The 27,396-nt window shown below is 43.8% G+C and overlaps 2 protein-coding genes across 2 annotated transcripts in view; one reads left to right on the top strand and one right to left on the bottom strand.

Annotated features, from left to right (window-relative positions):
• Window positions 1-27,396, bottom strand: part of FMN2 (formin 2) — a 170,877-nt gene that overhangs the window by 62,878 nt on the left and 80,603 nt on the right. Inside the window, exon 8 of the mRNA XM_035108373.3 lies at window positions 20,492-20,579. Within this exon, the coding sequence (XP_034964264.2) occupies window positions 20,492-20,579 (88 nt within the window). The remainder of the gene's footprint in view (window positions 1-20,491; window positions 20,580-27,396) is intronic.
• Window positions 8,806-9,986, top strand: LOC148686309 (uncharacterized). Its single transcript, XM_088665450.1, has 2 exons — window positions 8,806-9,274; window positions 9,387-9,986. The coding sequence occupies exons 1-2, from the start codon at window positions 8,806-8,808 to the stop codon at window positions 9,959-9,961; spliced, it is 1,044 nt and encodes a 347-aa protein (XP_088521576.1). The 3' UTR covers window positions 9,962-9,986.

The following is a 27,396-nucleotide window of genomic DNA, read 5'->3' as shown; positions in this document are numbered from 1 at the left end:
AAAATCAAACCACATCATTATTTCAATGTTTGGGGGATGTCCTATTTTTTTGGCTCCAACAAACTGACAATGCCACAGGAGAGCATTCTACAGCTGAAGGGATGCTACTGAAAAGGCACATTCTTTTGTTACCACTCTGCATCATCAAGGCACATGCAGAAGGGCCTCTCATGATCATAAGGCAGGTTTGTATCGGGAGAGAAGGTCCTTGAAGTATTGGAGTCCTGTTCTTTATAGTTTAAAGCTATCACTTTGAATCTAATTGGCCATTCATCTAACAATCATCTTTGGACCCACAAGTATGAGATTACTAGTGCCTGGTCACAATTTCCCCCTTTTCGGTCTAGGTGCTCAAAAGGATAGTGGTTGGTCAGTGGCAGGCCCTCTTGGAAGAGACTGGTTATCAGTAACCATTCCAGTCTTGCGTTAGGCCCTGTTTTGAAACTGAACCAGCTTTGGTCACCATGATGGATGACCTTTTTCCAATAGAGAGACATGGGAAGTTGATTCTCCTGGATCTCTCAACTGCTTTTGATACCATTTGACCATGATATCTTACTGAATTGGCTCTGTAGGCTGGGAGTTAGAGGCAGAATGTTATGCTGGTTCTATTCTTACCAGTGGATATGGTTCCGGAGGCTAGCACTGAGGAACTTGTGCTCAACTTCATGACAGCTGATCCATAGAGTCATTCAACGTTCTACCTTGTCCTCACACTATTTAACATCCACATGAAGCTGCTGCGTGAAAGGTCAATGGATATTTGGAGTGGGGTATAATAATAATAATAATAATAATAATAATAATAATAATAATAATAATATTTATACCCCCGCCCATGTGGCTGAGTTTCCCCAGCCACTCTGGGTGGCTCCCAATCAAGTGTTAAAAACAATACAGCGCTAAATATTAAAAGCTTCTCTAAATAGGGCTGCCTTCAGATGTCTTTTGAAAATAGGATAGCTGCTTACTTCCTTGACATCTGATGGGAGGGTGTTCAACAGGGTGGGCACCACTACCCAGAAGGCCCTCTGTCTGGTTCCCTGTAACCTCACTTCTCGCAATGAGGGAATTGCCAGAAGGCCCTCAGCGCTGGATGATGGGGGTGGAGACGCTCCTTCAGGTATATAGGACTGAGGCCGTTTAGCTCTTCTTGTCTAAGTCAAATGAGGCTTTGCAAGTTTTGAAACATTGTCTAGACACTCTAATGAGCTGGATGAGAGCGAATAAATTGAGATGAAAACCTGATAAGACACTGACACTGATTCAGTGGCTCTAGAGTCTAGGAATTTGATACTCTACCTGCCCTTTATGGGCTTGCACTCCCTGTAAAGAAGCAGGTTCTTGGTCTGGAGGCACTACTTGACCCAAGTTGGTCAATGGAGGCTCAAGTGTCCCTGGTGGTACAGAGTTCTATTGGCCAGGTATGGCCATTCCTGAACAGAGACCAATTGGCCACAGTAATCCATGACCTGATAACCTCCTGACTGGATTGCTGTAGTACCCTGTATGTAGGGCTGCCCTTTAAGATTAACGTGTAAACTGGAGCTAGTGCAAAATGCAGTCAATACATTTTCATTCAGAATTCAAGGTACTGGTGATGACTTATGAAGTCCTGAATAACTTGGAACCTTAATACTTGAAGAACAATATTTCCTTGCATAGTCCTGGCCAAGTGTTAAGCTCTGTTAGGGAAGCTCTTCTTAATGTCTGCTGCCAGGAGGTATACACTATGCAGTGACATGAAAATGTGCCAGTGTCCCAAATGTGGAGCTCCATCACTTCTGAAATTTGACTGGTGTCTAATCTTTTAGTACTTAGACACTAGCTTAAACATGGCAAATCATTAAGGCATTTGGAGGTTGTTAATGTTCAGTTAGAATCTGTTTTATAGTTTTATGGCAATCTGTTATGTGAATTTTATCTGCTCCTTTGTTGTTGTTGTTGCAGGTTGTTATTTTAAATTATTTTATTGTTCCCCATCCTGAGATATTTGAATAAAGGGTGGGTTATAATTTTCTTAAGTGTACTTTTTGATACAAGTAGGCTCCTCTTCTATAAATAATACTGCTTCATTTTGCAGAATTATGATGAACACTGACAATATCCATACAGGGGAGATGCTCACAGATACATTACAACCATTGTAAAGGCAGAATGAAAGACCAAAGACCATTATGTTTAGATTGGTGAAGGTCATGTAAGAAATTCTTCTTCTTCTTCTTCTTCTTCTTCTTCTTCTTCTTCTTCTTCTTCTTCTTCTTCTTCTTCTTCTTCTTCTTCTTCTTCTTCTTCTTCTTCCTTTGTTTGTTTTAATTTTACCCTGCTTTTATACTACTGGGCCCACAAAACTGCTAAAATACTTTTTAAAGATACAGTAGAAAAAGATCAAGGCAATTTAAAAAATGCACTTAAATAGGAGTAATCACAGTACACAGTAACTAGTAGCATTGATATCTAGCCTCTTCTTTTTTTGTTATGGGGATATATGATTTGGCAGAAGGGTGAGGGATGACATGGTGCAAGATTCAATCCATGCCCTGTGCATGCTGTTGGGCACATCCCACTCTCATGGTGAGAGGTAATTCTGCATGCATGAAGAAAAGGAAGGAAGAGTTCCATGGGGTACTATGTCATGCCCACTAGTCCATAGCAATAATGTTACAATGATATAGATTTTAATTCAAATGCTATAAAATAGGAGGTATTTTTAGTATAAACATTTCCAATGCAGGCATCTTGAGTAAACAAGCTTATATAAATCCAAAGACATAAGTTACTGATTAAATCAGCCAAAACTTCATACACCTATACAGTTTGTTTATAAAATTTGTGCAAGTTAAATTTTTAGAGAACAAATACATTTTGTTTGAGTCAGTGTGTCGCCTTCTTGTCTGGGGAAAGGGAGGGGAAAAAAATGAGCCCAGTGTTGTAATCCTTTCAGAATAAAATGTTTAAATGCAAACATGATTACCATTGTAGACTGTTTAATCTAGAGAGATTATATTGCAGTTCTATTTTTGAGAGTTTTGTTGATATGACCATACAGAGCCCTTTAGTGCTTATCTTAATTATTTAGATAAGTTTTATTTCAGTTTGGCAAGTGATAAAAACATGGGTGAAGAAAACAGGAGGCCACTCTCAGACTGGCATAGCAGGTTCTCTCCATAGGAGAGAGCATGGGTTGCGGCAGGGCTAACAAGACGACCCAGGGCCTTGGGGGTGGGTCTGATATTCGGCTTTGATTGGTGGATTTATTGTTGCTGGGGATTTTTGCTTGTTGCAATTTGTTGATTGACAGCCCTTGCTATGTTTAAGCCGAAGGAGCAGTTTGTGCTATCTCTTTGCTGCTCGCTTCGAATCTGAGAGGACCTCTGATTCTGCTCAGCGAAGGACTTTGGTTTAACTTGATTGATACGCTTATTTCTTTGGTTCCTTTTATTCCTTTCCTTCTTCTGCTTCATTACTGGCCTTCCCTACTTCTCCTGTACCTTGTCTTAATCTCCTTCCCCTGCCCCTTTCCCCCTTCCCCCCCACCCCCGCATCTGCACCTCTCGTTCCCCGGTGGGTGGGTGCGTGTGTGGGTTCCCCCCTCCCATTTTAAGTTTGTGAAGGGTGGCCGGTATTGGTGGGAGGCCGCGCTGTTTTGGGGTGCGTTCCGTACCTTATTTTTGTCGTTGGCATCAGTAGGCTTTTCTGTAGTGCCTTTGGGAGGCCTGGGTGTGATTGGGAGAGGCGCGGGCGCGTTCCTGCCTTTCGCGCCTCTTCCTCAAAGCGCCATCTTTTTTCGCGCTCTCCCGAGCGCCGCCTGCTCACGGGGTGAGCGGGTGCTGCTGGGAGGTCCTTCGGAGCCTCCTGGTGACCGGCTTCTGACTTAGTTACTACTGCCCCTTTGGCCGTTTGTGCCGGTGTCGCGCTGGGTGGCGGAGCGGCGTTTCTGGGCTCGTTTCAGGCTGTGTGTCTTCTGCTTGCGGCTTGGGGCCGCGGCCTCGGTTTGCGGGGAGGTTTTTAAGGCTCCCCCCCCACGGTTGTTTGCTGCGATCCTGCCTTGCTTGTGAGCGGGCTGGTTGGTGTCGCTGGGGCTTTGCGATCTCGTGGGGGCGCACTGCTAGCCTCCGCCCCCTTTTTTCCTCTCAGTTGGAGCGGCTGTGCGCCGGCTTCGTTTTAGCTGGCTTGGCGGGGGGCTGTCTTTGGCAGCGCCCTCTTGCCGTTAGTGGGTTTTTGTGTGTGTGTGTGTGTGTTGCTTCCTGCGTTTTTTGATTCGCTGTGCTCCCTGGCGTTGTAGGCGGCTGGGAGTGCTTGATTTGCTTTGCAGGCAGCTCCGCGTTGCTCGCGGGAGCGCTGCAATCCTCATTCGTGCGGCTTTTGGCGTCCTTGCCGCCGCGTGGACCTGGTGTTTGGCGCTCGTGGTGCTCTTTTGCTGGAACCCTGCGGCGGTTTTGTGCCGCGTGCGGGGGCGACTAGCGGGGGTGCTTTGAAGGCGCCTATATTTCTGCCCTGTGTTGAGTAAGGGTGAAAATTTGGTGTTTCCATTGTGGTAGACCAGGTGTGGTGCAGCCTTAAAACTGCTAGCACAGTTGCAAAGCTAAGCAGGCTCCTGGATGGTTATACATTGGATGGGGGACCAAGCGGTCTGCAGGTTGTGGGCTTAGACCAGGTGTCCCTGGAATTTTCATTTGTTGCAGCCAGTCATTTTGGGTTTTTCAGCTTTTAACGTTGGGCCACGTGACGCGGCCTTGCTCGCCAGCCACTTTTGGTGGCGTAGTCATTTTTGTTTGGGGGCCGAGGGTCTCAACCTTGTGTGACGGTCATTTTGTCCAGCGGCCATTTTTGAATTTTATTTTTATTTTTATTTTATTTTTGTCAGGTTGAGTGTTTTGGTCTTTCCTGTGGCCCCTCCCCTCTTTTCTTCTGGCGGCCATTTTGCTTAGGCTTCATGCTTTAGCTTTGCTTGGCTGCCATTTTTTTGGTTGCAGTGATTCTCTTGCGGGGTATAAATAATAAATTATTATTATTATTATTATTATTATTATTATTATTATTATTTGTGCTGGGGTCGGTGTTCCTCTGTTTTGGATGTGCCTTGTCATAGGCATTGGCCAGTGTGGTTCTGCTTGCTTGCTTCTTGTGTGATATACTTGCACTTAATTGTATTTGTTTCTTGTATTTCCCACCCAGGTTATGGCTTCCAGGAAGGCGCGCGATAAGCGGCCTATTCGGGGGCCCTCCCAGTCTCTGCGCTCGCCGGAACCTACTTCTGCTTTGGGCCGCGTGGAAGCCTTTTTGGCTAGTCTCTCAGGGGATCCGGAGGCCTTAGCGCGCTTTGGTTCGGGTTTGGATGCACTCCTGCAACGCCCCACTCCCCAGCCCAGCACTTCCACACAGGTTGCTGGTGTGGTGCAGGAGTCGCCTTCTGACTCTTTGCCGTCCAGCGAGTTGGAGGATGATGTAGCCCCTTCCGGGGTTTTTGTTGCGGGCCCGCAGTTGGGGGCCGCGTCTATCTCGACGGCTCCCCAAGGGGTGGTTGTCCCGCCGGCTCCCCAGGGGGTGGTTGTCCCGCCGGCTCCCCAGGGGGTGGTTGTCCCGCCAGCTCCCCAGGGGGTGGTTGTTCCCTCAGCTCCTCAGGTGGTGGCCGTTCCGGCTGCCCCGCCAGTGGTGGCTGTCCAGGCGGCTACGCAGGCAGTGGCAGGGGTGTTGACCCTGCCGCCAAAGAAGAGGAAGCGTTCACACAGGTCTTCTTCCCTGGGGCGGCGGGACTCTCAGCCAATAGCGGGTCCTTCTCACGAGGGGGTTGCCCCCTCTTCTTCTCTTCAGCTCGTTCCAGCTCTTCCAGCTTGTGATGTGAATTCGGAGTCTTCCGTGGAGGACAACTTGCCCGTGCAGCCCAGAGTTTCTTTCGGTGGTCATCGGCGACGCAAGAGGAGATCCCGTAAGGGTTCTAGAAAGCACGATACATCTTCTTCTGCGTCCACTGGTACGTCCTCTTTGTCTTCTGAGGATGAATCTGATGATTCCTTGGGGTTGTATTGGGGCTATGGTGAATCGGTGCCAGGCTTGCCTCGTTGGATTTGGCAACGCCGAGCTAACTCCCATCGCGCTAGATATGGTGCTATTCAGGATTTTTTGAATGGTGCCTTAGTCCCGGAGGTGAAGGTTTCTACTAACCGGCCTAAGGACATCATTCCGGGTAGTCACCTTTCTTCTAAGTTGCGATCCAGGATTTTGAATGGTCGCTATGTCGACATGTTCGAGTTGGCCCCCCCACCTGAAGTCCCAGTTAGCCAAGGGAAGGGGACTGCCTCTTCAAAGAAGCGGTCTAAGGGCCCGAAAGTTGAAAGGACATTTGAACGTTGGCTGGACTGTTTTCAAGTGTTTGCCGGGGTTGTTTCTGCGGCTTATCCGCGTAGAGGGCATCATTTGTTCATATATCAGTCAATCGTGCGCTCTGCCTTTGCAATGGCTGGAGAGGCGGCAGCGATTGCTTATGATGAACGGTTTAGGCGCAGGGCAGCTTCGGTCCATACGGCTCGCTGGGACCGGAAGGATTTGGATGTGTGGACTACGTACGTTGCTCCCTCGTTTGAGAGGAAGCCGGTAGAGTTTCATCAACAAAAGGGAGTGGGGGGGAAGCCATTTCGTGCCTTTCGTTGTTGGGACTACAATAAGGGGTCCTGCCAGCGTCAGGCATGCAAGTTCTTGCACGTGTGTCAAAAATGTGCAGGGAATCATCCGGCCACAAGGTGTTTTGGCGGTAAGCGCCCCTTTCGAGGGGGCAGGGGAGGTTCGCAGCAGGCCTCCAGGACAACCCTCCCTGCTCTCCCCTCGCCTTCCGCACCCGGGACCGCACAATAGGGTCCTCTCCTCGTTGGCTTTTTCCCCGATTAGAGTCCCTGCCCTCCTTGATTGGTTGCAATTGTATCCTAACAGAAAGGCGGCAGTGTACCTTAGCAATGGGTTTTCTTTTGGTTTCAGGATTCCGGTAGCCTCGACGCCCGTTGCACGTAATCCTGCAAACCAAAAGTCGGTGCGGGAGATGTCGGAGGTGGCCCGCAAAAAGATTGCTAAGGAGGTTTCCTTGGGCCGCATTGCGGGCCCGTTTCGGTCTCTCCCGTTCCGTAATTTGCATTTGTCCCCATTGGGTTTAGTTCCAAAAAAGGCTCCTGGTGAGTTTCGTCTCATCCACAACTTGTCCCATCCCCGACGTACATCTGTGAATGACATGATTCCTCACCACCTTTGTACAGTTAAGTATGCGTCTTTTGATCACGCGATCAAATTGGTTAGGAAGTTTGGGCCTGGTGCACTATTAGCGAAATGCGATATTGAATCGGCATTTCGGTTGCTGCCGGTTCATCCGCATGATTTCTGGCTTTTAGGTTTTCAATTTGATGGGGCCTTTTATTTTGATAAGGCCATGCCGATGGGCTGCTCTGTAGCCTGTGCGGCATTTGAGTGTTTTAGTACTTTTTTGGAGTGGGCCTTGCGTTTTAAGACCGGCCTGCGGGGGGTCACGTATTATTTGGATGATTTTCTGTTCGTATCAGCGCATGATACCGGGGAGTGTGCAGCTTTGATGCAGGCTTTCGCTGCTCTTACGAACGAATTGGGCGTGCCCCTGGCGGTGGAAAAAACGGAAGGCCCTTCTACTGTTTTAGTTTATTTGGGTATTCAGCTGGATACGGTGTCGCAGACTTCACGCTTGCCTGCTGACAAGATAGCTACCTTGCAGAGGGTAATAGAAGACAGTCTCCGTTTTCCCAAACTGACTTTGAGGCAACTTCAGTCGTTGTTGGGTCACTTGAACTTTGCTTGTAGGGTGGTGGCGCCCGGGCGCCCCTTTTGCGCTCGTTTGATTAAGCGGTCGGTCGGTTTGAAGGCCCCGCACCATAGGTTGCGCCTGTCCTCTGGGGAGAAGGCGGACCTAAGGGTGTGGTTGGAATTCCTGCGTGATTTTAATGGTGTTTCTTTGTGGCAGGATGTTTTGAACCTGCACAATGATTTTCAAATTCATTCAGATGCAGCTGGTTCTCTGGGTTTTGGGCTTTTCTGGAAGGGTAAATGGTGTGCTCAGCGTTGGCCTCGCGAGTGGCAGGGGGAGGCCATCACGCGCGATTTAACCTTTCTTGAGTTCTTTCCCATTGTAGTAGCTGTCCATATTTGGGTGCAGGAATTCAAAGATCATCGCGTATGTTTCTGGTCCGATAACCAGGCGGTGGTGACAGTGCTATCCAAGCAATCGTCTAAATCTCCTAGGGTATCGGCCCTCTTGCGGGCTTTTGTTTTGCAATGTTTGAGGTTTAATATAGTGTTTTCTGCCCGCTTTATTCCCGGCATTACTAATGAGATTGCCGATGCTCTGTCCCGTTTTCAGATGGAACGGTTCAGGTCCCTGGTTCCGGATGCCCAGCCGTTGCCGGAATATTTCCCGGATCATCTTTGGAACCTTGGCAGCGATTAGTTCTGCAGGGAGTAGCGGCTTCTGTTTCCCCTTCCACGCTTAGATCATATAGAAAGGCTTGGGAAAATTTTTTGGCTTTCCGTTCCCAGTCTTCGGGGGTGGGGGCGGGATCTCGCCCCTCGTCGGCGCAGGTTTTGCAATACCTTGCACATCTTTTTCAGCTGGGTAGAGCAGCAAAGACGTTAAAACTTCAGTCGGCTGCGATTTCTTTCTTTAGCAAATCCTTTTTTGATAGGGATCCTTGCGCCAAATTTGTGGTGCGCAAGGCGTTGGAGGGTTGGAATAGGATCGGCCCAACTCCCCGTGGTCCGGTTAGGCGGCCAATCACTTTTCAATTGCTGACCAGCATGCGAGCTAAGCTGAAAGTGGCCTGTTGGTCCAGGTATGAGGCCAAGCTTTTTGCTGCAGCTTTTTCTGTTGCATTTTTTGGGGCCCTACGTGTAGGTGAAGTAGTGTGGGAGGCTTCTGGAGCCACTGGCTCTAGGGGTCTTTTATTGCAAGATGTCACCCTTTCTCAGTCTGAGGTCCTGCTTACCATCAGGAGTTCTAAGACTGACCAGCTGGGGAAGGGAGCGCTGGTTCGCTTGCCTGCTACAGGTAAGGAGGGCCCTTGTCCAGTGAAGGATGTAGCTAGGTATTTGCCCCTTAGGCCCCCGGGTGGTGGTCCGTTTCTGAGGCATGAAGACGGGGCCCCTCTGACTCGGCAGCAATTTTCTCGCGTGATGCGGAAAGTCATTGCGGCCTGTGGCTTCAATGCCTCTGAGTACGCGCCACATTCCTTTCGTATTGGGGCGGCTACGACGGCTGTTCACTGGGGTTTGTCTGTGGACAGAATTAAAAACATGGGTCGTTGGAAGTCTGACGCTTATAAGCGCTATGTGAGGAAACGTTGTTGATTCTGTTGTTTTGTCCTTTCATGTTTCTCCAGGTCATAAGCCAGTTCAAATTTGGATTGTGGGGCACAGCATTGTCCACTGGGCTGGAGTCAGAGCGGACGAGTCCGGTCTAGGCCGAGGGCTTGGCCTTCCTCAGCATGTGTGTGTATCATGGATGGCCAGGCGTGGCATGCGGTGGGCCGAATTGCTTCCCCTGTTACGGACTCAGGTGGCCTCCACGGGCCACCCTCATGCGCTGGTTATCCATCTGGGTGAAAATGATCTGCCAGCTCTCGATTGCTTCACGTTGCGCACCACAATCCTTAAGGACTTGGGGGAATTGTTTAAAATGTTGCCTAATGTTAAATTGTTTTGGTCTCACTTGTTGCAGAGAATTGAATGGTGGGGCAGTCGCAGTCCCGCCGCGATGGAGCATGCTCGGAAACGTATCTCCAGTGCTGCAGCTAAGCGGGTTTTGGAGTTGGGTGGGGTGTGCATTCCTCATCCGCAAATTACTTTTAAGGCCACTGATTTCTTCCGTACAGATGGTGTGCATTTGTCCTCTAAGGGGAATGATATTTGGTTACAGGATGTCCTAGGGGGGTTGAAGGAATGGTTGGGGTTGTGAGTGGTTGGCGGCAAGCTAGGCTTGTGTGGCGGTTAGTCATTGGTTCAAATAATTGGTAGAGGGGTACGGATTTTGGCTGGGCCTGACCCTCATGTGATTGCTGATGCCATATAGAAGTATTCCGTTAAAGGAATCCCGGGCTCCACATGTTTGTCTGTTTATCCCCGCTAGGGGTCAGGACCACGCATGAGCCGCGGGGAGCATCTGGGGAGAGGACAAAGAAGGGCTTGTGGTTCCCTGCCCCGTCCTCTCTCAGGTGGTGCTTACTTACTGACTCCCCTACTAGGCTAGAGGGAGTCAGATCTGTCCCAGGCGGGAGACAGATGGCTGGGGAACCAATGACTAAGCAACCACTCACATTTAATTGATTGTATTTTAATAAAAAAGTTGTGGCCAAAATTTTAATGCCAAAAACTTTAACAAAAATTATGGTGTCTGAGTGAGTTATTGGGGGGTCCTCTTGGTGCCTCGGCACGCAAAGCAGGTTCTCTCCATAGGAGAGAGCATGGGTTGCGGCAGGGCTAACAAGACGACCCAGGGCCTTGGGGGTGGGTCTGATATTCGGCTTTGATTGGTGGATTTATTGTTGCTGGGGATTTTTGCTTGTTGCAATTTGTTGATTGACAGCCCTTGCTATGTTTAAGCCGAAGGAGCAGTTTGTGCTATCTCTTTGCTGCTCGCTTCGAATCTCCCGCCCACCCTCCACTTTATTAGGCCCTTTTGCTTGACCTTGCAGTGCCTGTCTAGGTGGTCGCCTGTATTCAGGGGCCTGGTAGGAATTTTTCCACTTGACTAATTGGCTGGTGTCAGGTGGTTTTTGCTTACCATACTGCAACTAGTCACAACTTGTAAGGTTGCGGTTAGTCATTGGTTCAAATAATTGGTAGAGGGGTACGGATTTTGGCTGGGCCTGACCCTCATGTGATTGCTGATGCCATATAGAAGTATTCCGTTAAAGGAATCCCGGGCTCCACATGTTTGTCTGTTTATCCCCGCTAGGGGTCAGGACCACGCATGAGCCGCGGGGAGCATCTGGGGAGAGGACAAAGAAGGGCTTGTGGTTCCCTGCCCCGTCCTCTCTCAGGTGGTGCTTACTTACTGACTCCCCTACTAGGCTAGAGGGAGTCAGATCTGTCCCAGGCGGGAGACAGATGGCTGGGGAACCAATGACTAAGCAACCACTCACATTTAATTGATTGTATTTTAATAAAAAAGTTGTGGCCAAAATTTTAATGCCAAAAACTTTAACAAAAATTATGGTGTCTGAGTGAGTTATTGGGGGGTCCTCTTGGTGCCTCGGCACGCAAATACCTTTCTGAAACAAAGTGTCCAGATGAGCACAGTTCTACCAAATCTGCCTGTTAATGGCTTCCTAAGTAACATAAGATTTAATGCCTTTTCAAAGCGTCTCAGCAGTTCATCTTAAAACAAATTTGATCCAGTACTTTTTGGTGGCAAGGAAGATCTGTCATAAAGACCACCTGCCATTTTGGACAGCAGTGATGATTGCAGCCTGGCACAGCCGCAGGAGAGTTGGGGGAAGAGTTTCCTGTCCACATGGCCAACTGGTGCTTTCATTGACCAGTCGTGGGGGCCAATGGGATTTCCCCCCAGATCTTATGATGTATATGGTTGTGACTTTTTGATGTTTTGCTTATTGTTTATGACTACATTTTTTATGTTTGTAGTTACTAATTTTTCACATGGTGTAAGCTACCTTGAGCACAGTTTAAGCTTTGTAAAGACAGCATACAAATACAATGATTGATTGATGCCCTCAAAGTTGGGAGGCCTCTGGGGCAGCACCCATGAAGCTCAAAGGACTGCCACTGCAGACATACAAGCTGTTTGGAAAGATAACACATGAAACATTATTAAAATATTTTCTAACATACTAGTAGTAGATACTACTAAGGTGAAGCCTATTCTGATTCTCGGTTATTTGCATCAGTTATTCCCCAGATACATGAACTAGTACTGTGAAAAGTGGATCTAGGTGCAAAAAAGGGAGGGGGACCTTCAACTGCTATTTAAAATTGGAGACAAAATATATATTCCATTTCAAACATTCTTAAGGGCATCGGCAACCCAGCAGTAGAAAATGACTATGGCAAAAGTGGTAGCTATTACACAAAGAAAAGAGGCTGGAGGAGTTGAAAATGATGCCCACAAATATATAAAACGTGAAAGGAGTTGTAAGCATGATATTCATGCTACCATTACGGAACAATTGCCAAATGACACAACTGGCAAGCACCCCATTGTAGTACCATTTATGAGGCAATGCTGAATGCCTACACAGTTCCTGTCATCTGGAGTTTAGGCACGATGCATGACTGAGTCAGCTAATTAAGCTATTTCAATTCTGCTATTACATAGCAATGCTGCTAGCCTACTCCCTGCTACTTTGCACTTTCACTTCCAATTAAGTCTTTTAACATGATTATGTGAACAACAAAGTGGTAACAAGACTACCATATCAAACACCATTCCTTCATAAGTTCAGCATGAGCAGAACAATCCAAATGGGAAAAAAGGAAGGAAGGAAGGAATGTAGATGAACAGCCATGCTGGGTGTATGGCAGCAGGGCGGAAGGGAGGAGGAAGCCATGTTTTAACTTCCTTCCTTCCCACCCACTTTCTGGTATCCTCCTCTTTTTCACTTTGAATGACCCCCCCCCCAAAAAAATTGTTTTCAAAGTGAGGGAAAATACACTCTGTGACTGGCACAAACAGGTCCAGTGCTATCATTAGGCAACTAAGCAGCTGATTAGGGTGCAGACCTTTGAGGGGCAGAGTTTTATATAGATTAGTTTTTGTGATATTTGTTATAAATTTCTGATGTTTTTATTTATTTTTATTTTGTACTTTGAATAATTTTATCATTTCTACAAGACATCTGTTTTTGAACATGAAGATAGCACTTTTGGGGGGCGGGTAGCTTGCCTAGGTTGAAATATAACCTGGCCCTGGGCATATATTTCCACCCATTTCAGGGATGTGTTCAGGGAATGGAAAGTTTCTGGATCTTTCGGAGCCTTCAGCCAAGGTGGCCTGGCACGCCCTCTTCTCTTTTGACATCAACTGATGTCAGAGCCCCGAGATGAGTAAGGCAAGGATCACAGAGTCAGGATGGGCTGTATGAGGTTGAATACCCTCCCTTTTGAGTTGGGAAATCTCCTTCTGCCCTTGGAGGAGGAGGAGATCCAAAACATAATACAGCCCCTGGGGCACCTTCCCAGGGAACATAGGACTGCCGCTTAAGAGCATTAAAATACAATATTTCAGCCCAAAACTAAACAATGAAATTACCATCAAATGTAGGTTGATCTTATACAGAAGTGTTGCTAGAAAATTAACCCCAGTTTTACAACCAGCACATAAATCCATTTTTTCTAGTGTGTTGATTTATTACAATATGAAGAACTACATTGTTTTCCTTTATTATTCCAGAATATTAATTGAGAACAGGCTTAGAACGCCTAGATTTTAATTAGTTCAAATTGTACCACATGATGCCTAAGCAAATTAGAAAAGCAGACTCCTTTCCTAATGAAATAATGCATTGGAGATACTTGTAAACACTAATCATGGCATGTGGGAAATGTCTTGAAACAAATGGTTTGGCTGCATGGGCTTGTCTGTATTTTACTGTTTAATCTGGTCATTCTACATGGAAGCAGACTGTGTTCTGGGACCTTATGATCTTCCCTTTCCATATATGCCAGATTCACTCATCACTCTCATGGGAGCATTTGAATAATAAAACAGCTTTGGGATTAGAGAAACAACATAAGGCATTGTTCCATTTCTACAAAGGTTTTGTCAGGATACTGCTTCTTGGGCATGGTGGAACACAGAGAGGTCTGCCATATTTTGAAGAGCAAAAAGGAGGACACATTAGCCAACTTCTACTTTGGATTGCTATGACGACTTTACGCATGAAAACGAGAATGTGACCTGGAAAAAGAGGGCATATGGCAACCCCGTAACCTGAACCACAATTCCATTATTACATATTACTAAAGTAAGACTAAAGTTTTTCATGAACTAGGAAGTGGTATGATTGACAGAGACAACAGTAATTCATGTGTAAACCATGGCTAGACAGGTTTTTGAAGCATTTCCATGAAGTCAATATACCACAAGCGACAATGGCTCTATCGTACCACTTTTACTTCTCTGAAAAACTTTAATTCATCTCCAGACAAAGTAATTTCAATCTTCCCTATTCTATAATAGATCCCTGTCAAAAAATATTACCAATTCTGATCAAAGCACCAGAGAGTCCACTTACATCAACCAATCTAGAGTGTGGCTTTATACTAAATAATAGAAAATGTATACCTAGAGGAGCTTTACCAATCATTACCAGGTGCATTGTGCTTCATAGCATTGGCTGTTGAAGGTGGAAGCAAAAACATGACTAGGCCTTTTTGTACACCATGTTAGCATTATCAGGAAGAATTGAGAGGGAAATATGGGTTTAAAAATAGTTAAGTTCTTTAAAAAGAAAATGATAGTTTGTTTTTATTCTAAAGCCCTGCACTAATTAGAAATCTTACCAGTTTGCAATTCTCTGGTTCAGAATATAAATTTGTCCAACTTTTAATACTCAGATGAATTACAAATTCTGGGTGATTTCCTCCATTTATTCTTAGGCTCAGAATATGAAACCAGATTCTTCATGTGCTCAGTGTTCAGGTTGACCAAGCTGCTTTAGATGTGCAAAAAAGTTATTGAATGTAAACCCCTTAGTTTAGATCAAGGGTTGTCAACCTGGTCCCTACCACCCACTAGTGGGCATTTCAGGATTCTAGGTGGGAGGTTGGGGGGGGGGTTCCTATGGCACAAGTTGAATCCTCCTTCCATCAAGCACTGGTGGGCGGTAAGGAAATTTTACCATCAAGAAATATGCATTAGTGGGTGGTAGGTATAAAAAGGTTGACCACCCCTGGTCTAGATGGACTGCAATTTAAATAGCTTTGCAATACAATATTTCAGCCCAAACTTTCAAGTGCTATGAAACTGCATGGATGACCAAGTTAGGTGTTGTGTATGCTTGCACACAGAAATGAAACTCTCACTGACTGTTGTGAACCACATGACCAGATCACCTGACCAAGAAATCTTTCTGTTTGATGAGTATCTTCTCCGTATTTGAGTGAATTCTTTCTGCTCTCTCTGTGTGTGTGTGTGTGTGTGTGCGCGCACGCGCGCGCTTCCAGGTATGTTTGTTTTGGCCTGGAGCAGTTGGATTCCCAAGTGGTCTTCCACCATGTTAGCTTCCCAATGGGCAACATGATAAGGCACGTGCACACATCACCATAAATATGCATTTGTTAACATTGTGAGCCAGAAAGGAACTCTCAAAAACAGTCAAGTGTTCCCTGAGACGTTCATTAAGGAAATTTGCAAATGCAATTCTCAATCTAGGCAAGGATAATTTCCACACACCTGTTACTAACTTAGGTGTGTGTGTGTGTGTGTGTGTGTAAATAAGATTTATTATAGTGTGTAACATGGTGGATTTTGAATACCGGTAGTAGCTCAGCTTAATTTATTGCTGAGATATGGAAGGTCTTACTATACTTCTTGGATAATAAAGACAACAGTATATGTTGGATTTTAAAAGTCTATGTATATATATATTGCAGTTTTTTTATATTATGATTAGGTAGAAAAAAATAGAGAAGCTATCTCCAATGCAAGGCTAAAACTTCTTTCAATCATAAATTATAATGTCACAAATTTAACCAAAAGAACCCTGCCTGCACTTTTTATTTCTACAAAACAATGGGTGTCAAACCAAAAGGAGCAATAGAGACGCCATAATGATATTGTCCAGATGGAACAGTAATGATAATAGTAACAGTTCACTCAGGAAATATTACTTCTCAAAATATGCATGGTTGGAAAATGCAATAATCTTGATCCTGTCACAGCAGGAATAGCTGAAACAATGACAGAAGCTAACACAGCAATTAATAATATTTTTCCATGCATCTATTATTATTCAAGAGACAATTCTGCTCTGACATCCGCTTCCACATGGAAGAGAGACACCGAGCACAATTTTGTTGTGGAAAGAAGTGAGACATTCGTTATTATTTTATTTGGCAGGGGAGGGGGAGGATTTCAATTGTGTGTGGTTCATTAAAAATAATAATAACATTACCATGTTATTCAGTACTAAAATAATTAATTCATTATGATCAGTACTGCCATGAGCCCTGGGGAGACGTATTAGCAGGGCTGGTCATAGGGGTGGAGAAATGGGGCAATAGTGCAGAACTAGATCATGGGGAGGGGTCCAGTGGCCTAGGAGGTGCTGATCTAGATGATGAAGAGAAGGCAAGCAGGCAGCCAGGAGTGAGCCCCTCCCTGATGGCAAGACGCCATATCTATGTCGCAGTAAGAAACCGGAAGCAAAGGAAAGCGCTGATGTTGGAACACAATAGGAAGACAACAGGGAGGGAGAAAAAATATTCCATGCAGAACGACACTGGATTAATCCCCTTGCAAAATAAATCGTTGGAATATACAAATGCGATTGTAAGTCATAAAAGCCAGTGACTGTGAACCTGAAGGATCAAGATCCGAATTACTGTCTAAGGATTAATTAAGAACTACTGCAGGACTTAGATTATTATTCCTTGAACCCCAGAACAAAGGAAGTCACCAAATCATGTATAATTCGGCATTGCTTTTTAATTTTTTTTTTTTTTTGTAATTTGGAATTGTTAACATGGTTTTATTGGATTGTTTAAAATGGAAAATTAATTAAAAATATATTAAAAGAAAAGAAATGAGCCCCTCCCTTAGTGACAGCTGATACCCTGGCCATTGTGGCAAAACACCCCAACTTGTCTCTGCTGCTGCTTCCCATCCACAAAGTGATCTTAGAAGTGATCATCGCAAGAAATTCCAGCCACCTCATATTTGCTTATTTCTGTCCTCCCAATATTGTAGCAATATTTGAAGTGCTGCCCTGGGGTTTCCAAATGAAACTATTCTCCCCACCACCATATAAACAAACAGATTCTTTACTAGCAAAGTCACATAATTAATTCCATTCATGTCATTCCTCTGAACTGGAGTAGGAAGATATGAGTATCCTGCCCCCCCCCCCGCCGGAATCTTCAGATAGACTTGGTTCTTCTAATTTTGGTCAGAGGAACTCAGGTAATTTCAGAATTAATCCAAGGTGATCTTTTGAGTGCTCACTTCCCCTGGTGAATGATGTTAATTAGCTCTGGATGGGGATCTTTTCTCAATCTTTATTTCGTTTAATTATTATAATATAGAATATATGTTCTAATGTATACAGAATATACAGTGTAAATTATTACATTAATAAAATTCCCGTTTTCCATTCTGTATCTATCTCATTCTATTATTGTGACTTCCCTCCACAACAGCACAAGATCGATTGATATATCTTGAACTTGTCATTGTGTTATATATATTGGTTACGTTGGCCCTCAGAACAATCTTACAATAATTTTTCCACTCTTTTACGAACTTAGTCCATGCATATCAATAAATTTGTTTTGGAACAATGTCTTATCATATATTCTTCTAAGCGGTTTCATTCCTTCTTAAGTTTTTGATTTGACTGAAGTCTAATGGCTGCTGTCATTTTAGCCAACTCTATGAATTCAAAGCTATGGTTTTCCCAGTAGCGATATATGGAAGTGAGAGGTGGACCATAAAGAAGGCTGATCGCCGAAGAATGGATGATTCTGAATTATGGTGCTGGAGAAGACTATTGAGAGTCCCATGGACTGCAAGAAGATCAAACCTATCCATTCTGAAGGAAATCAGCCCTGAGTGCTCACTGGAAGGACAGATCCTGAAGTTGAGTCTCCAATACTTTGGCCACATCATGAAAAGAGAAGACTCCCTGGAAAAGACCCTGATGTTGGGAAAGATTGAGGGCACTAGGAGAAGGGGACGACAGAGGACGAGATGGTTGGATAGTGTTCTCAAAGCTACTAACATGAGTCTGACCAAACTGCGGGAGGCAGTGGAAGACAGGAGTGCCTGGCGTGCTCTGGTCCATGGGGTCACGAAGTGTCGAACACGACTAAACAACAACAACACTGAGTCAACAGTGTGATGCAGCAGCTAAAAAAGCCAATGCAATTCTGGGCTGCATCAATAGGAGTATAGCATCTAGATCAACGGAAGTAATAGTACCACTGTATTCTGCTCCCTGTGACGGGGTGAGCTCCCGTTGCTCGGTCCCAGCTCCTGCCAACCTAGCAGTTCGAAAGCACGTCAAAATGCAAGTAGATAAATAGGAACCGCTACAGCGGGAAGGTAAACAGCGTTTCTGTGTGCTGCTCTGGTTTTCCAGAAGCGGCTTTGTCATGCTGGCCACATGACCTGGAAGCTATACGCCGGCTCCCTCGGCCAATAATGCGAGATGAGCGCGCAACCCCAGAGTCGGTCACGACTGGACCTAATGGTCAGGGGTCCCTTTACCTTTATTCTGCTCTAGTCAGACCTCACCTGGAGTACTGTGTCCAGTTCTGGGCACCACAGTTCAAGAAGGATACTGACAAGCTGGAATGTGTCCAGAAGAGGGCAACCAAAATGGTCAAAGGTCTGGAAACGATGCCTTATGAGGAATGGTTTAGGGAGCTGGGTATGTTTAGCCTGGAGAAGAGAAGGCTAAGGGGTGATATGATAGCCATGTTCAAATCTATAAAAGGATATCATATAGAGGAGGGAGAAAGGTTGTTTTCTGCTGCTCCAGAGAAGCGGACACGGAACAATGGATTCAAGCTGATTTAGACTGTGCAAAGATACATAGAAAGGTAGGCATGTCTGCTGGGCATTCAGTTTCCAGTCCACTATCTGCACACCTTTCAATATTCATCACCAACTCTGCTCACTCTTAGTCTACCGTGTTTCTCATATTATAAGACACGTCTTATATTTATTTTTTCCTCAAAAAAAAACACACTATGGCTTATTTTCAAGGGATGTCTTATTTTTTCCCTCCTCCTCCTGCCGTGGCCGGCATTGCTGCTGCGCCTATCACTATGTCTTATTTTCGGGGTATGGCTTATATTCCTTGAATGCTTAAAAATCCTGCTATGGCTTATTTTATGCGTATGTCTTAAAATATGAGAAACAGGGTATTGTGGCTCATCAAACTCCTTGTATCACTGCAGAATTATGTCTAACAGTTTCAAAAAAATGTTAGCTCCTCATAAATACACACACTTCAAGAATACGAACTGAGTATGGAGCACAAATGAGGGGAAATATAAAAATACTGCAAGGGACTTTGTAGGATAGAACAATTACATGCACTTAATCCTAATAGGATAAAAGGTTAAGCACAGTATTCCTTGACCCCTTCAGCGACTGACATTCATGCCATATTATTGTTAGCGTTGCATGTTAAGCAAGCAAATTTTCAATCAACTTGTGTTGGCTTTACCACAGACCCAGATGTTAGGCGGACTCCTTTGTTCATAAGGTTCTCATTATTAACTCAAACCAAGCTGAATATTTGACTGAAGGAAAGGACCATATCATTGTTTTCAGATTTCATTCTATGACTTAACTGAACTACATCTGCCAGCTTTAGAAATACCAAGTACTTCTTGGCGCCAGTACTGGCGCCTCAATCTGTGACTACCAGCCTAAATGCTTCAGCTTGAGGAAGTTCAGTAACCATGAAAATAACTTAGCAAAAGCTTAAGTTGTGATTAAAAGTTACTCAGAAATTGATGGTGCACACCAACATTTGTCCTGTGCATAATTTATTCCACAAAATAGAGAAAATGGAATTCACAATTAAAACAGGTAGGCTAGAAAAGTCAGAAAGATGTTTTCATGATTTATGAAGTCTGCAATATACTTGAAACCATATTTATTTAATAGGTAAGCTGGCACTATACAGCTCCATTCCATCTGCTTTAAATCTATTATAAGGACTTAGGAGGCATGAAGAACACTGCAAGTATAAATATAGCTCCACTTTTCACCTTTTTCCAAAGCCATCCTTTAATGTAAATAGGGAAGGAGGAATTACAGCCACCCCAAAAGATGTCTCTTGATATAAAACTTTCAAGGTTGTGCTACCAGTAAGTCTTCAGAAAGTATTATTGCAAAACACAATGTACTTTATAAGGAAAATGAGAATTTGAGTTTTAAAAAAGAAAAGTGCTCTAACTATAAGACACCAAGTGTTTAAACTGCAGTTTCTTGTAAACTGGAATCAACGCTTTTTTTCTAAACAGGCAGGAGAGAAGAGTATTCAGCATTCTAGAAACCTCTGCATAGCCTAAGCTTTCATTCAGTTCATTGAGGTCCACATAGGAAACATATGAGACCTTAGATTTCAATTTCAGGGTGTGGGCTGAAACAGTATTCAGTCAGTTCTCCATATTTTTACTGACAGACAGCAGAGGTATCATTCACAAAGAACGCTGGCCAGGATTTTCAATAGGAAAAGATAAAGCCACTTCATGGAATAAAATCTATGTAATAAAACTTTGTTTCATTTACCGTGCTGTATATCTTTCATGTCTAAATGAAGACTGGACATTAATATCCCAACTGCTTGCGATCTTTTGTTGCTTAATAACTTGACAACCTGCCAAAGAAAAGAAAATGTGGTTACTTCCCAGCAAGTTGTTATTTCATGCCATAAATCATAAACCCAGTACCCACAAACTATATTTTACTTGTTAAAGAGATCCAAACTGTTTGATAAAATTACTGTAAATGATTAAATTCAAAGTACAGTGGATCCTTCGGATACAAATTAAATTTGTTCCAGGGGTCCGCCCTCAACCCAAAAAGTCCGTAGGCAGAGGCGGCGCTTCTGCGCATGCACACGCAATGAAACCAGGAAGTATACACTTCCAGGTTTGCCATGTTCGTAGTTGAAATTTGAAAGTTGAAAGTTGAAAGTTACGTATGCAGAGTTGCTGAATTGGAACTCATTACCAAGCTTAAAACCATGGAGCCACCTGGGATGAACAAAGACATAGGATTCTTATCTCATTATGCATGATCAAGCTTTCTTTAGCGCCTCAGCCCTTGCATTTTCCCCACAGGATCAACTGCAGTCATCAGCAGTCGTTAACAGCCATCAACAGGTTTACCACTCCTACCAGCCCATCACCCATTCCCACCCCCCCACCCTCTGTATATACATAAGGGTCTGGCTCTTCTGGTTCAAGTGTATCTGAAGAAGTGTGCATGCACACGAAAGCTCATACCAAAATAAAAACTTAGTTGGTCTTTAAGGTGCTACTGAAGGAATTTTTTTATTTTGCTTCGACTTAGACCAACACGGCTACCTACCTGTAACTAGAGGGTCCACTGTATTCCTCACACCTTTTCAGCCTTTGCAAGGAGGAATCTTGCCCCACCCCGCCAACCCAGAAGCATGTGCACTTTTAGCTTCATATTTTCATCCATGTTAGAGCCTTTGTCAAATAGGCTGTCAAATATATTTGATTTTGCTTCCAAAACCACACAACTATTTCCAGATTAGATGTAAGATAAAGCTGTGGGAATATTTCTATAGTTGCATTATTCAACAGTATATAAAAAAAGCAAAATAACCACGCACATATTGGGATGCTCTATGATCAATTCAAGGAAAAACAAAGAAACCAATGCAACATTTTAAAAAGCAAGAATAATCACACTGCAGAAGAAAGTTTCTTTGATCTTGGCAGGATAAGAATTAGCAACATATATTCCAGTTTAACACTTCCTTTTCCTATTTTTAGATTAAAAAGTGTAATTTAAAAAAAGAAAGGTAGCTTTAAAGTTATTTAACTCACATTTATTAAAAAATACACACCATAATCCAATGCCGCAGACCTTAATCTATCCAGTAGGTATCAGAAAGACTCTTTGGACACATTTTAACCATCAAAATTAAGAAATGTTAGATCCAACAAGTCTTCTTTGGGAAGATTTAAGCATGTGGTTGAAATCAATGTGACAGAACTCTGCTTTGTCAGGCATAAGAGGTAGGTGTATATAAAACTATTTTGTGTAACTTGAAGTACAGAGTCTAAAAAAGAATATATGCACATTAATAATATGCTGGCTAAGAGAAAAAGCTGACACAAGGGAATGTGAAGTCAGGCCTAAAGGCTGAATTGGCAGTGGGAGATTCATGATTGGATTTCCTGGGTCTTTTCTTTTAAGGTATATGCAGCCATGGGAATGGATGTGGGGATGCAGATCAGTATTGTACACATAAAGAATTTAATCCTTTTCTTTTGCTAGTAACTTTGAGCAGGGTGCAAGGTGGAGAAGCTATTTCAACTACTGTAAAGTAAAGGTAAAGGGACCCCTGACCATTAGGTCCAGTCGTGACCGACTCTGGGGTTGCGCGCTCATCTTGCATTATTGGCCAAGGGAGCCGGCATATAGCTTCCAGGTCATGTGGCCAGCGTGACAAAGCCGCTTCTGGAGAATCAGAGCAGCACACGGAAACGTCGTTTAACTTCCTGCTGTAGCGGTTCCTAATTATCTAATTGCATTTTAACGTGCTTTCGAACTGCTAGGTTGGCAGGAGCTGGGACCGAGCAACGGGAGCTCACCCCGTCACAGGAATTCGAACCGCTGACCTTCTGATCGGCAAGCCCTAGGCTCAGTGGTTTAACCCACAGTGCCACCTGGGTCCCCTTCAATTACTGTATAGGACTGCAAATAAAACATTTTAAGTGTGTTTTAAGTGCAATATATAATGTGACACTAGATGGTGAGCATTTTCAAAATAGTTTTTATATGTGTGTTGATTCCACCCAGGAATCCACACTGAGGTTTCTGTGGCTATGTCTGCCTTTTAAAAATATGGAGATGATCCAGTCACAAACACTCACAGTTTTACCCTAAGGGCCAAACTAGTATGAATGCAATAAATACACAGGTTTTAATTTATTTTTAACATTTTTTTAAAAAACAGCAGCTGAAGTGGATCCATCTCAGGTGCTGGATTGCTGAGAGTGTAGAGGGAGAGTTTAAACTGTTCTACCCCCCACTGTCAACCTGAGAAAAATCATTTCCCCTCCCCTTACATTGAGAAGGAAGTCTTCATTGGTGCCAATGAAGATCTTACCTAATGAAAACAGCAGCTTTAGGACAGGAAGATTTTCATCAGCAGGGGCAGCCTGTACCATGTCACCACCTGAGGCGAAACAGGAATGTGCCACTCCCCACTCCCCACCCATTGTGCCTCCCCCAAACTTCTGCTGCCACCAGAATCCTCCCCACTCACAGAAATTGGCAAGAACCAGGACGCTCTTCAAGGCACTGCCACTCATCTTCTCTGCCTCAGAGTGGCAGGGAAGACGAGCAGCGGCACTACAAAATGCTTCCCTCTTGCCAGAGAGAGGGGAGCGTTCCGGCAGTGGTGTAAGTGGCAGGGTGTGGCCTCTTGTGCTTCTGTCACCTGAGGCGGGTACTTCACCCCACCTCATTGATGGGCCAGCTCTGTTCACCAGGACTGTGGCAGAGGGCAGGAGTTAAGACTTTCCCTCGCTACTCCCTGAAGATCTGATACTGCTCAAGCTCCCCAAGGCTGGTATTTATACTTAGAAAGAAAGAAAAAGAGCACAGATTTTTAGAAGACATCTGAAGGCAGCCCTGTTTAGGGAGGCTTTTAATGTTTAATAGATTATTTTATTTCATTTTTCTGTTGTAAGCCGCCCAGAGTGGCTGGGGAAACCCAGCCAGATGGGTGGGGTATAAATAAATTATTATTATTATTATTATTATTATTATTATTATTATTATTATTATTACATCCATGACTTGAGTCCCCCTGAAATTTACTGTTCAACAGTCAGTAAATTCTCAGCTTCCAAGCGGCACAATGTTGGTGCCCCTTGGTCAGACAAAATGCTGACCATAAACCAAAGTCAGGTAAATTAATCTGCGAATGAAGTGCATATTGCTGCACACAGCTGAAGCAATTCCAGCTTTGCTCCTCTACCCTTGAGGGGGAAACCAACCACAGAATGGCTGATTTAGCATTATATTAAAACCAGTGCTTGTGGTTTATTTCTCCCACACTAGGAGTGGGGAACCTCCAGTCCACAGGCCTAGTTTAGCCTGCCAGGCATCAAGATTTGGCCTGCAGACTTAGATGATCCAGTTTCCCAGCCCTGTCCTAAACAAACCACAACTGGGAAGCCAAGGTTTGTTCCTCAGCAAAAATGCTGGAGAATCACACTTTTGCAAATATTAACATTCAATTTTGCCTCTAGATTTCACCTCAAAACATTTTCTTTCAAGTACTTAGAAAAATAACGGGATTGTTTGTTGGGATTTTAAAATCTTTAGTAACGTGTCTATTTGTTGAAAGTGACATACTTCTCAATTCAATGCTATAGTTGCATGGGACTATTCACAACACCATATTCATAAAATGCTTTCTGGAAGAAGAAGAAAAAAGAGAGAGCAGGCAACTGTTAAGAGATACTGAGATCGGGTAGTTGGAAACCCCCTTAATGCCAACATCATTAGAGAAATGCTAAATTATAATCTCATTTGTTGGGTAAGTGCTTTTTTGTGAATTGCCTTTAGATAATGAATTGTGAATATGTTGCACAAAATCTTTGTCTAGGAGGTAGAAGATGCTGACCAACACAGGAGATCACCCACTTACAGGAAATGAATTCACAGACAAGACATTTCTAACATTTAAATGGTGCAGCCAACCATGACTAAACAAGTACCAAAAGGAGTTGTAAGCAGCAGCGTAACAATGACTTTTTCCATTAAGAGTTCAAAAGCTGTGTTAAGTGAGTGAATGTTATGCTGTGTCTGGTGTCTATTATAATGCTTATGATATCCACAGAAGACTTAATTGTGTGGGTGTGGATGCATGTGTCATCCTAGAGATGCTACCATTTGATTTCAAAAATTCCTGCATGCTGGGGGGGGGGGGTACATCCTACGCAGGAACCTGCAGGCAATGAGAAACAATCACACCAGCATTTGAGAGCCAAGTCATTGATTGGCAGTTTGACTGAGTTTAGTATTTTACATCTACGTAAATGCATGTATGCAGGAGCACAAGCTGCGAAGTGAAGCCAACAACCGTGATATGCTGCTCCATGTGATGAAGGGGTCTGAGAGTTTCTGCGGAGCTTGAAAACTGGGGTGCCTTGTGGTACTTGAAGAAACAGGCACAGGTAAAGAGAATATATTAAAACAGATATGTCAGAAACATGCAAGTGGAAGTGGGAGAAGTCCTTGGCAGATCTATCTGGGCCCATTCAGTCTACAAAAACAAGATAAAAGCACACACATGTACTAACCAAATACTATTGTCAGAAGAAAACTGGGATAGAATGACCAAAAATCTGATATACAACAAGGCTTCCTCTTAGAATAGCAATATAATTATTACTTGACAAGCAAAGATAAGACACTCTGCTGTTGCGTCATTATATAAACCATAGTTAAGCTTAGCTATGGTTTAAAGGTGAATATGCAGTGTGCAAATACATAGGGTGAAAATCCCAGGCACTTTGTCCCCTCCCTGCTCCTGCCATGTGTCACATCCAAATCTGGGCTCATGGCTGGTATCTCTTCAACAAAGCCCAAACCATAGAGTTGTGTCTGGCAATACAGTGGCAACAGGAATAGAAGAAAAATGAACCAGGGATAGGAAGCCTCAGGTTTGGTGGCAAAATGTGGTCCTCTTTATCTAATCCTCAGGACTCTCCCTCGACTGTGACGCCTCCTCATGTCAGCCCCCTCTTCCTAGGCCACATCTCTCACCATCCCCGCTTCACACCCTTCATGAGTGCTTTTTCCTGACTGAAGGATGGAGAGAGAGAGAGAGGTGTGTGTGTGTGTGTCTGTGCATAGAAACCTCCGGTTTTGGGTTTACAAAAGTAAGCATCAACATCCATTGTTCCACCCACTTTTTGCCTCTGGCCCTGCCCACCACTGGCATGCTGCCCTTGAAAGGTTCCCCAAGGCAGAGTGTGGGCCTCAGGCTAAAAGAGATTTCCACTCCCTGGTTTGGAATGAAGTGCAAGCCAGGCGAGTCTCTTCCTTTTATGTATCTGTCACAGCTGCATCTGTCCAACACCTACGCAGGAAAAGCAAATAGTATCCCCGACCCCCAAGTTAAAGTGCATAGTACTCAAGACCGAGTTATTTTGGTACTTGAGACAAAAAGATCCCACAAATGCCTTTATGACAATACCTTTATGACAATAAAGATACAATAGCAACACATTGAATAGCTAACATATTGTGCCCTTTCATGATACACCAAATTAGCTGCCTGGGATGACTCACTCTGTCTAATGGTAGGGCCAGCCCTGGTATTCATCCAGATGTGATGGTGTAATGATAGTTGGGGATCAATTTTTTAAAAACCTGTATGTTTATTTCTAGTTTGGTGCCCACCAAGGTCCATAAATCTAATGAATAGGGAACTTGTGCAATTGCCTTTATTTGGTCACCAGCACATATAAAGTTAAATGTTCACCAAAATAAAAATATAGTAAATGCTGAATGAATTCAATAGTATCATATTCCCTCCAGCACGGTGGCTGCAACAATACATGGCTAATTCACAAAATATGAATATTAGCATAAAGGCCTAAAGCAGTTCCCACAATTAGAAATAAAATAAACCCATTAACTGCAGCCATGTAAGCCTACAGGGTACAGACTAGTGACGCCATTAAGCAGAGAAACTACAAAAGTTTGCTAATCAAATCTCTAAGAGATCAAACAATTTCAGACACAATAGAAATCTCCCCTTTTTTTAGTTTAGAATTTGGAACTGCACTTTAAAAACAACATTTAAAAATATAAAGGAAGCTAACGATACTATCAGCATGCTAAAGTCTATGACCAAGTTCCTAACTGTTGAGTGGCCTGTATTGTTGATCAGTAAACAGTGACATGCCAAATTTGTTCCTGTATAGATAACACAAGCAAAAAGAGTCAGATATTTAATGAAAGGCAATGCAATACAGATGTCAGATAATTAAATACTTGGAGCAAAAGAAAAAGAAAAAAGAAAACCCCCTTCCCGCAAAATAGTATCTACCTCATGCAGAATTTGTTTTGCAAAAGTTCTACTTTCTGGAACAAATTTAATTGCTGATATTAACAATGTCTCAAAGTTGTTACTCATTACAACTGGCCAAATTACTAGTTGACACTAGTAAAATGAGCCAGAGGTTTTCAACTCAACAGTACAATAGTAATTACTAAATGACAAATGTAATGTCTCTTTTTAAGATTGTAAAACTAGGCCAAGTAGGTATTACTTAGCTATGGCAGCTCTTCTCCCAGATGTTAATCCCATAGTGGTAACAGAAGAAAATGCAATAGAAATGCCATGTGACTTCCCATGCAGATTAGAAATGGTGCCAAGAATGAAATGGTGCCAAGAATGAATGTTATAG

This window comes from Zootoca vivipara, chromosome 3 (assembly GCF_965207765.1).
Source record: "Zootoca vivipara chromosome 3, rZooViv2.hap1.1, whole genome shotgun sequence".
NCBI lineage: Eukaryota > Metazoa > Chordata > Lepidosauria > Squamata > Lacertidae > Zootoca > Zootoca vivipara.
The sequence above is the reverse complement of the archived record's forward strand: the minus strand, read 5'-3'. Positions and strand labels throughout refer to the sequence as shown.